The sequence below is a fragment of the Hyalella azteca genome, unplaced genomic scaffold (assembly GCF_000764305.2).
Source record: "Hyalella azteca isolate HAZT.00-mixed unplaced genomic scaffold, Hazt_2.0.2 contig12691, whole genome shotgun sequence".
Lineage (NCBI taxonomy): Eukaryota > Metazoa > Arthropoda > Malacostraca > Amphipoda > Hyalellidae > Hyalella > Hyalella azteca.
In genome coordinates this window covers 304029-315244 of record NW_025942643.1, presented here as the reverse complement: position 1 = coordinate 315244, position 11216 = coordinate 304029, and the positions used below count along the sequence as shown (strand labels likewise).

Here is an 11216-nt window from a genome sequence, read left to right as displayed (position 1 = left end):
AGGCAATCAGTTTGTGGCCAATTTGCCAAATCACGGAGCAGCTTAATTGGTAAAAGTTTATTCGTAGTTGGCTAACTGACCTTTTTAATTATCAGATCCAATACCAAGAATAGATCTCGGTTAAAGGACTTCTATTAATGAGGTGTGTTGGCAAGAAACCTAGCTAGAAACTCCTATTTTTGTGCAATGCCACATGAAATGGGCCTCCTAACACTAAAAGATAAATCATCAAATAAAGTTTCAGATGCTATGCATTTTTATTTTTTAAAGTCTGTTGACTTGCAGTTATTTGTTGTAAGTTTGTTAGTTTGTTGTGACTAATTGGTAAGGAATTTGTGAGGCTCTTACAAAAAAGCTTTCTTAGTAGGCTTAAGGCTGTTGAACAATTTCTCAATACATTAATATTTTTCAGATGGTACATGTCAGTATATTTAATAATTAGTATTTATATTATGATAATAAGTCATGCGAGGGCAGAATTACGTCCAGCCACTTGATATCAATGGCAGCCCACCACTCAGTCCTGCCATAAATGCAGCTGAGGATTTTGCTGCTGAAAATGGACCTGAAGTTCCTGATGTTGACATTGTTGCACCTGCTGATAATGATGAACTCCTGTCTGACAGGTAATTTATAAAAGGTTATATTATTTGTAAGGGAAATTCATATAGATGCTAGAATTTAGTGGAAGTTCTATGGATTAATTTGTAGCCCTAGAATGAAGTGAGTTCTTTAACTTTTCTCTTTCCAATTCTTATTCATATCAGTTCTTTACTCGGGTGAAGTATAGCATCTAAAATAAACTTTGCAGTTGTATTCCTTTTTTTTATATGCAACAATAATTTATGTATGAAGTATAGCACTTATAGAATCATTCATAGAATACATCAAATATATACTTCTACAGAACATCCTGAAATTAGAATCATTGTTGAAGATACTATCTTATTACCATTCTTTTACCAGTACCTTCTAAGTTCACTTCACAATTTCCTCAACTGAAACTGTCTAATTCCTTCAGCAAAGGACAAATTTATTCCTTAGTAGACTTAGAATTTCTTGATGGAATCTTGAAGTCTTGGAATGTGACGTTATTAATGTTTATTAATGATTGTTATAAATTCTCTAATTTTGTGTTGGTATTTTTTATACATTCATGAGATCCTTGAACTGGATTATATGTAGTTAAACTGAGGTGCTGGCAGATATATTTTACATGCATTCTCTGAGGATGTGATTATATGACCCAAATTGATTTACTTGATTTTTCTATCAATTCTGGATAAGTTCTAAAAACACAACTGCATATCAAATTGATACTCGAGTATCTCAAACTAGTTAATTATCTCCCTTTAATGTTTAGGACTGGAATGTCTCTCAGCAACGGAGATTCAGTGAACAAACTCAGACCAGTTGAAGATGGCACTTTTGCCAGTAAAGAGTCGGCATCTGACTTGAATGAGACGGCTGCTCATCCCATGTTACCAGCCATGGACAAGGTTCTCCCCATGACAATATCTGAAGCCCTTGAAACAATTGAGGAGAAGAAGTTGAGGAAGCAATCACACCTCATTGTATATTTTACAGCCTTCATCATGTCCATTGGATTTTCTATAGTGATGACATCAGTCTGGCCGTACCTGAAGCAGGTAACATTGAGTCTACTGGTTGATTGCACTCCTACTTATGCAAGTATGGCAGTAAGAATCAGACTTTGAGATAAATTTTGTACCTTTAGGGATTTATTCAGTAAGTTTCAGCTCAAATAGAAAACTGAGAAAAATACAGATACTTGATGTGTGACAGTTATATATTTTAGCAAATCATTGCAACAAATCTAATTGAGATTTTCAGATTACTTAGATATGGGAGAATATGTAGCCAAGTCAAGATATTAGGTGCAAAATACAGAAGAAAAATTAACCTCACAGGATCTTTAAAATTCATGTGCATATATATACCTATATCAGCTTGAAGCATTATATATAACAGAGCTAAAAATCCATTATGTGATAAATGATAAACTTAAACTTATTGAAACTGAGCCCTTCTTCCCAATTTTATGTTGAATTCTTATTTTTGGAATATAATGTGTAAAATACCTTTGTAATTATCTGTGTAAGATCTTGTCATTGAATTCTTAGTTTGTTTTAGCTCCTTGGTGTGATCTTCCCTTGTTGACAACTACATGGAAGGAAATTAAACTTTTACATTTGCCAGATTAATGTAAGGCCACAACTGGTCACAACTCACAACTTTCTTTTGTCTGTATTTTATTAAAATAAATTCATAAGAACTTTTTACTACGGTATGCATGGAAGAATGGGAGGATGATAATGATAGACAGAGATATGAAAGCATGGCAGAGGTATGATAGAGGAACATGATGTTTTTTAGCCTGGAGTTTTATGTTACCAAAAACAATAACTCTTCCTCTAAATGCTTCATATTATTAAAGTAAACCATGACAATACAGCTTGACAACTCGGCAAGCAAGGTGTTCTATGGCTTGGTGATAGCTGTCAACCCCCTGGGGCAGCTACTCACTGCTCCACTCCTCGGATGGTGGGGTAACCGAGCTGGCTCCAATAGGTGCGTTGTAGGTACCCTTATGTTTTGCAAGCTTCAGCAAGTTCATAAGCTCATTATTTATTTGGTAATTTCATTGGTATATATACATACATTTTTTGTTTTGCATTGTTGGGCAATAAGAGTTTTTTATTTTGAATTAGATCTCAGGTATAATAATTTACATTCCACTCCTACTAGTTAATTTTTATTTGGTGTAAGTACATAATTATTCAAATGTTAGTGAAGAGTAACTATATTTAAATTCTTGGTTCCTGAAATGCTCTTGTTTGTGCAGACCAGCTTTTCTTGCATCTGTATTCTTCTACGTGCTTGGCAACGTGATGTACGGAATGCTGCGCCTCATGCATGGACCTCTCGCTGCATACTCCCTCATGGTGTCACGCTTCGTTGTCGGCATGGGGTCGGGTGAGGGACCTGTGGCTTAATGCTCACATGTGTTTTTGTTCATGCTATACCCATATTGTCATTTATCTATCATTGTCACAGCTGTAAGCAAGACAGGTTTTATATGAATTTTTTGTGGCAATTGGCCTCCCACCCAATGCTTTAAAACTGTCATCAGATGAGGCCCTCCTAATTCAACAAGTTAACTAAAAATGACAACCATCATATTTATCAGAACCATTCAATATACTCAATAATTTTCTCTGTGTGTGTCAAATACATAAATGTGGGTGAGGATTTTCCATATTAATACCAGGCTTTTATCAACATTGCTATTTTATTTCCATTGTGCTGGGTAAATGTGATGAAGATGTTTTCATTACATTGCTGTAAAATGTACGCTAGTGGCCACATAATTTTTTATCTATTGGTAAAAATTTTACATTCCAACTATATTATTTATGACATTCATTATAGCAATCATTATCCAGTCATAACTAAACCAACCAGAATCTCCCCTGAAAATCCTTTTATGCCTTATTCACTGCTTGATCTTATGTGTTGTAATTTCTATGGATTAAACCCAGAATCAGCCGTTATTGACTGTGATTTATCAGATCACTTGATGACATTCTTTTATTTTGAAACTGTGTTTTCAATTGCTCTTCCTAGGAAAAAACTCGCCTTATTAATGATGACACTATTAAAAAATTAAGATAGAAAATGAATAATTATCCTTCTGTATATCTACCGTAACTAAAATTGATGAACATGACTTTGCTATGCTGTCTTGCATGGTCGAACTTCCCAAAATGTACAATATCTTTTCCCATAAAGTTTGTCACGCTTGGAAAACATGGCCCATTTGGGTGACCGCTGAAATAAAGTCTGCCATAAAGAAGAGACATAAATTTCTAAAGCTTTCTTGCACTGATGTAATTTATCGTAGGTCTTACTCTACTTATCGGAATGTATAGATTGCCCTTTTGTAAACAGTTATAAGAAGCAGTACTACTCAACTAAAATGCAGCAGGAGTCAAACGTCTCCAGGATTTTATGTGATGTTGTTAACTCCTTGCTTGTGACGAATCTTATACTCAGAAAGATTGAGTTGTCAAGAAATAACAGGCTTTTGCCTGGCACTAATACTATGGCTACTGAATTCAACAATTGTTATGCCAATGACATAACAAAACATTTTGGTTCTGTGAGAGTTGGTACGACTTTAGGCGTCTCTTTTTGTGAGGCATCCTGCCTCATGTCTTCTACTTCTGCATCGGAAACAAAAAGTTTGTTACGATTATGCAGAGGCAAACGGCTTCATATTGAGTAAATTCAGCCAAGAGTATCATTGGAAGTTGTTGACATTGTAGCGCCAGTTTTAGCCCATATTTTTTAATTTGTGTGTCAACGAAAGTCTACACTGATGTCCTGAAAAGTGCCCTTGTTATACCAATTTTTAAATCTGGCAACTCCAATAATGTGTGCTACATTTTGGCAACTTACATTTTCTTACTAATATTTTCAAAAAAATTCTACACTGTAGATCTACAAATTTTCTTGACACATCCCTTGTATCTGATAATCAATTTGGTTTCCGTAAGGGCACTAACACTGCTATGGCAACAATATGTTCCATAGAGCGCGTTCAAATCACCAATTCGACCAATTACGATTGGAGTGGCACATGTCTTTGTTCTCGGGCCTTAAACGTTTTTATAAATGGTTTCGCCTCTTCTTTTAACATTAACACGTTGACTGCGTATTGGTACATATGCGTACCACGAAATGTGTTTCTCCAGGAGGTGGTGGTACATAATTCAGGTTGCCTAAAATCGGCCAAAATCCGAGAACAGAAAAGGCCAAAAAAGGCCGATAATGCAATGTATACTAGCTTATTTGTAGGTTCCGCTATAAAATTCCCATTTATTTTCTTCTTGCAGTATTTAAAATGTAATTAGGAAGTACCCCTATCATAAATTTTAGCCGGCCAACGCAATTGAGAAAAACTAAATCACGGAATGTGTCCGAAAAAAATGACCATCTGGCAACCCTGCTTAAAAAAAGTACAAAAAATGAAATAATAGTACAAGATGAAGCAATCGTAGTTAACGTGTTAACTGCAAGCTATTTGCTGATGGCGCTGAATTTTATATTTTGAGAAGTACCTACGATGACGCGTGTGATAGTACTACATCGGAGCTGTCAGTGAATTTGTCAAGGTGGCTATTAGAAAACAAGTACGTGGCGCACGCTGATAAAACTAAACTGAAATTTTTTACTCCAAAAACAGTTTCGATTTTTCGGAATTTTACCTTCAATGGAACCATTTTAGATTGGGTGACGATTTTCGGTATCTGGGTGTAATACGAGAGTACAATATTTCTTTTAAAAAACACATTAACTACCTACGTTTGTGAAGGGCTCAGTAAATCCCACTTGGTGCTACATGCTCTCTAATCCCACTGCAGCGTTTTACCTTACACTCATCTAAAACGCCTTTTTATTCTTTATTTTTATCTAAACATTCAAACACAGTAACATTAGACTGTGTATTTCTCAGTAGAATAAAAACATTTGTCACGTTAATTCAAAGGTCGCTGCGATCAATCCTCAGGATGATATGTATTAATAATATCTCGGTTACTCGTACCAACGAATTATATAGGCAGTCGAAAGTCTTATAACTGAAACTGTACAAATTTAAGATTATAAAATTCATGAATATGGCACTTTTTCATGACGCATTTTTTTTAATCTGTATTCGTCCGCCTTGTTCCTCACCATTCCCATAATACCAGAGGCATATGCTTTAATTTACCGCAGGTTCTCTTATCAATCCCATAATCAATTAATAAAATTACGTGCCGCCTTTTTTCGCCTGTCCAACTGTCGCCTGCGAAGTTGTTTAGCTTGTATGGGCATTCACAAGAAATATTTTCTTTTTGTCATTTCTTTGATCTTTTTATTCATTTGTTACGTGTTGTATACTCCTACTTAAAAAGATAAAGATCATAAATTCATTGAAATTTTCTACTATAAGAGGCTTCAGTGCAGTTTGGTTTACAGTTCTCTAATTTGGGTGCAAACTTTTTCTTGTTTGATTCTTCTATACCTGGATTCAGTTTTATTTATTGAGTCAGCTCAGCTCGCAAGGACCTTCATATATGTTGGGATTAATTTGTTATCACCCTAAGCTGCTAATGTGTATTTCATTTAGCTAAAACATGCTGATTTGTCAATGACTTATCCTGGATCTGAGTTTTGTATGTTATGTATTTCCACTGTGGCTAATATCTAAGTTGTCTGTAAGTCCATGTAGCCATGCTGACAACCATCATCAACAAATGGATTTAAAAATGTTCGTTCCAACCCACCTTTCACTTAGAATTGGAAAGCATTTATCGTCTATTTATCTTCATTTACTCTTATCGAGCCATGCCTGTATGGTTTTTGTTTATTGTTTTTATGATTGCTTATGTGAATGTTTAACTGTGGGTCCTGATGGTTACAGCAAACATAGCCGTGTGTCGGTCTTACTTGTCGGCTTCCACAACCCTGGCAGAACGCAGCTCTGCTATGGGCTTCGTTTCTGCTGCCCAATCTATCGGTCTTATCATTGGCCCTGGTAAGTTGTGCTTTGTTCTTGTTATCTCCAAGCTATTGAGTTTGGAGATTGTTCTTTTTTCATTTTTATGAAGATTTATCAATTTTTTCTCATGATTCTATTGATCTTAAGTGCAAGGTAGTTATCTGTTATGCCATGTCCCTACTTGCCTGGTTCGTTTTTGTAAAAGAATATCCACATAAACACACCTTATGATGCATTGTGTGGGATCAATGATAATTATAATCTATGAACGATAAGGACAACGATGTGTATTCTACTAGCCTAAGTAGTAATAGTGACTTTTTTGTCCTTTGTTGTGTGGTGACTTCATTAGACATGGGCTGTGTCTTGACTGCTTGTTTTGGGTGTATTGCACTGTGCCAAGTGTACGACATGCCCTTTGCATGTACCCGGCACACATGTACCACGTGTACAGCATGCCCTGTACACGAGGGGTGACTAAACTGCCACGGTTCCCTTACCGCAGCCATCCAGACGGCCCTGGCGGTAGCCATCCCTGTAGCCGCGCCTGCCCACAATGCGACCTCGTCAGACGTGGCGCCCGCACTGCCGCTGTGGGACCTCTACACCGCAGCGGGCTGGATTGCCGCGCTGCTCGGCCTCATCAACTTCGTGCTTTTTATGCCGTGCATATACAAGGCAGGCGCTGTTCTTGTGGTCCCGGCCATGGTGGTCCCGGCCCTCGTGGTCCAGGCCCTCGCGGTCCCGGTCCTCGTGGTCCCGGTCCTCGTGGTCCTGGTCCTCGTGGTCCCGGTCCTCGTGGTCCCGGCCCTCGTGGTCCCGGCCCTCGTGGTCCCGGCCCTCTTGGTCCCGGTCCTCGTGGTCCCGGCCCTCGTAGTCAAGATGTTGTAGTTACTTATGTTGTGTCTGTTGCTCAAAACGCTGAAATAAAAAAACAAGAAAGATGTTGGCGTGGTAATGAAGCTTCTGGAACACGGTCATGTTGGGGAATATGGTTCTATTGATGCTGATGTTACGTCTTCATTTCATATTGTTGGGTATAAGTGATAGCCTGAACAACAGGTACTGATTATCTTGGTTTTTCAGGAGATGAACATCGCCGCGCGTGAAGCCCAGATGATGAAGGACCGGCTTCAGAATTCCGCCCTGGACTACCCAAAGCCTGACTTGTGGGCGGTATTCGTGGTGCTCCTCAACTTCTTCTTCGTGTTGTTCCTGTACGTCCTGCTCGAGACAATTGTCGTGCCAATGAGTAAAGACTTGTATGGATGGTCTTCAGAATTTGCCATAAAGGTGGTTGGTATAGGTCTGAGCATCGTCGGAATAGTTGCCTTCTTTATGTTCTTTGTGACGACCATCTTGTGCAAGTACTTTGATGAGAGGAAGATCTATATTGGCGTTGGTCTCGTGCCTCTCGTGCTCGCTATGATCATCCACTTCCCCATGGGGAGCAATTACCCTCTCATGCAGAACTGCACCGCCCTCAACCAATCTAACATCGCAGTCGATTTATTGGACTCATCGCCCAGCCCTCTGGACTCCCTGGCTACTACCGAGACGCTCCTACGGAACCGCAGGTACATCGACGGCAGCAGATTTTCTGTTGAAACCGGCAATGGAAAAATTAGTTTCCTCACTGCGGTACCTGACGAACGATTTATTCACAACACGAGTAAAGTACGCAGTGTAATTACTCATGACAGTAATAGTAGCGCCAAGAAAAATACCAACAAGAAGGGTTTTATTTTCTCTTACCTGAAGACGTACGGGTACACGGTGAGTCGTGTTCGACGTGCCGCTCTGATCGACGACGAGGACGGTTGTGACGCCGTTGGCTGCCCCGTAAGCCAGCAGTGGTGCCTCTACACTCCCATTGTGGAGATCCCGCAGTTGGTCATTGCGAATGTGATTGGGGTGATCGGCTACCCCGCCGCCTTCTCGCTCTCTAGTTCCATCTTCTCCAAAATGATCGGCCCTAAAAGCCAGGGCATCTGGATGGGACTGATGACAAGCACTGGCAGCTTGTCGAGAATGACTGGCCCCATCTTCGTCACCTGGATTTATTCCAGCCACGGCACGCGCTGGACGTTCGGTGTTCTGGCCGTGGTTCTCGCCGGCACTGTGGTCTTATCGCTCATTTTCTATAAGCGCTTGGTTCCCATGGACATCAACAAGAACCTGCCGATTGCCTCTGTTAACACCGTGTCTTGATGGAAAATTCGTCCTAAAACTTTGTATAATGTTCAGTTTTTGATGTACTTAGTATTCGAGCTGCAAGCTGTGGTTGTTCTGTACATTGTTTCTCGGATTTCTGTTTTCTGTTCTTTCCGCTTCTTGTTGGTACTGTTGAACAATGGACCGCCCTGGCTGAACAACTAATAAGGCAGATCTGATGGCATCTTATACAGTGCCGCAAGTCTGGCCAAGTGTCATCAGATTAATTTGAAATTTTTTTTGCAAATTTTATAATCAGAGTATTCCCGTCCAAATAACCAATAAACGAAATTACTTTCCAGCGTACGGCTCTTCAGTCCCATGGATAATGAAAAATTCAATTGCCTGCTTGTCAGGTTGATGATTTTGTTCTGACTCCAGTGACTTGTTCAGCAAAAATTTATTTGTTTATAGAATAACTTGTTAGAGTTTCCCCTCAGTTGTCGAAGTGTTTCCTGACGCTGCGATCACTGAGTTGTTGGTCTCGCGTCATTGTCGCAATCACACGACGGTTGTGAGCTATTTACCTACGCACTACTCGTCTGTCATGTGACGTCACAAACTAATAAGGACCCTTCAGTCGCGCATAATTTTCATAAAAGAATACTTCTTTCTTTTTGAGGATCTCAAGAAATTATAATTCATGGTTTCTTGTTGCAAAATCATCGAAATTGAACTTCATGCAGCGAAAGTGCTTCCTCCATATTTTTCTAGCGCTATAGCGTTGTTTATCTTCTCCATAATTTAACCTTCATGAAGCATTTGAATAAATTGTTAATATTCATTATGTACACTGAATAAAGTGTGGATGTAGTTTTCAGCTAAACTGCAGGACTAAGCAATGCCCGCGTTTTATAATGAAGCTCTCTGCAGACTGCCAGCTACACCTCTTCCTACACCTTTCTAAGAATATGATAAAAATGTCTATTTTTGATAAATAAATTCCATGAATAAACAACCCTTCTAATCATAAATTGACTCACTAGATGAATATATGTGATAAACGTTATTCTAGGATTGACTTCGATTATAGGTCTAATTTTCTTATACTATCATTCATTACGAAGATAAATTTATTGGTGATATAATTTGTATTGATTTAGTATTTATCAAAGTCATCGGCTGGCCAACACATGCAATGCCGTATCTATGGAGGATTTTTGTACTTAGGTTTGAGCTTGTTAGGTTTGAGCTTTGGAAGGCTGCTAGGAAAATTGTCTTGAGCTACTCGTATATAGGTAGTTACATGAAATTGTCTACATTTATTGCTTAGATTATACTTGTTTGTTAAATGTTGAACTACACGACAAATTGACTGGAGGCTGGAGGATGTAAGTCGTCATTTCTGTAGAGTATATGAGATATGAACCATATTAAAGCGTTTGATATAACGAGCAATATGAGCCAGTTGAAGCGTTTCTCATTACTGCAAGTGTCTAAACATAAAGCCTTGAGTAACACAAAATTAGTCGGCTGAGCAGCTAAGTCTTGAAGCTTTTTTTTTTTTTTTTGTGCAATCATAGCCTCTTTTTCTCGATATGTCGCATGCGTGATCGACTCCATGTTGATAACTGGTTTATGTTGTACTAAGAGTGAATCATTGCGTGAATTGCAGGAAGTATTTTTTCATCATGGAAAAGATTATGAGATCATTTGCACATGCTGCAGTCTCGGTTTTTCTTTTGTCTCCTTTACAACCTGTAGGTGTTTAACTAAAGTCAATAATTCACTATAACTTGCATGTACAGGACGAGTTCTTGTCTAGTTGGGCATTAAGAAGTTACATGCCAAGTCTTTCAGTAATATACCGTACATCTGTGACTTCTATTAGTGCCTGTGCGTACATGTTTTAAGATGTCAAAACCCTGCATAGCTTCTGTCTGCTCAGTAGTGCTTGCATTTTTTATATAACTTTTCCCGTACCGAGTGTTCGTTATCTATGTCAGCAGCAACCTAGCAATAACGATGTTCGCGAGTTGTGGTTATATTTCTCTGAATTTATACGGAGTTTTGACAAAGTATACGCTCTTTAAACTTATTCGCTACTTCTTCTGTGTTCTGTGGTCTCAAAATTTTATTATCTCTATTGTTCACTTAGATTTCGACTGTTCTCCTGAATTTTTTAATTGGCCTTCCTTTCTTGAATCGCTATAACTTCAATGTATTAAATGACCTCACTGCTGTCATTATCGTAAGCTCTCATACTTAATTACATGTTAGTACGATCTGAGATTTGTTGTATTCTCTCATATTATTTTATGTCGACGTACATCTCCTTGACATATTCTTAACGAGTATTTTAAGGAAAATAAATAAATATAAAAAATAAAAGATAAATAAAATATGAAATAAATAAATAAATATGAAATAAAATTTAAATTTTAAAATAAAACAGAAATTGAATATTCCAAGATATAATAAAAATATTACAAAG

At 38.2% G+C, this 11216-nt stretch overlaps 1 protein-coding gene across 2 annotated transcripts; it reads left to right on the top strand.

Annotated features, from left to right (window-relative positions):
• The first annotated feature begins 417 nt into the window (after window positions 1-417).
• Window positions 418-10457, top strand: LOC108673956 (major facilitator superfamily domain-containing protein 8). 2 transcript variants are annotated; one of them, XM_018161847.2, is made up of 7 exons: window positions 418-626; window positions 1364-1649; window positions 2477-2592; window positions 2867-2997; window positions 6491-6604; window positions 7074-7246; window positions 7655-10457. In XM_018161847.2, the coding sequence occupies exons 1-7, from the start codon at window positions 466-468 to the stop codon at window positions 8777-8779; spliced, it is 2106 nt and encodes a 701-aa protein (XP_018017336.1). In that variant the 5' UTR covers window positions 418-465; the 3' UTR covers window positions 8780-10457. The 2 variants fall into 2 exon arrangements, with proteins under 2 accessions (XP_018017336.1, XP_047739315.1); XM_047883359.1 differs by lacking the exon at window positions 6491-6604.
• Window positions 10458-11216: the final 759 nt, after the last annotated feature.

Bases quoted from the DNA above. Each gene is read 5' to 3' on its own strand.
- LOC108673956 (XM_018161847.2), top strand. From the start codon at position 466: ATGCGAGGGCAGAATTACGTCCAGCCACTTGATATCAATGGCAGCCCA. The intron at 2,593-2,866 runs GTGCGTTGTAGG...TTGTTTGTGCAG, and splicing joins AACCGAGCTGGCTCCAATAG to ACCAGCTTTTCTTGCATCTG. The intron at 7,247-7,654 runs GCAGGCGCTGTT...TTGGTTTTTCAG, and splicing joins TTATGCCGTGCATATACAAG to GAGATGAACATCGCCGCGCG.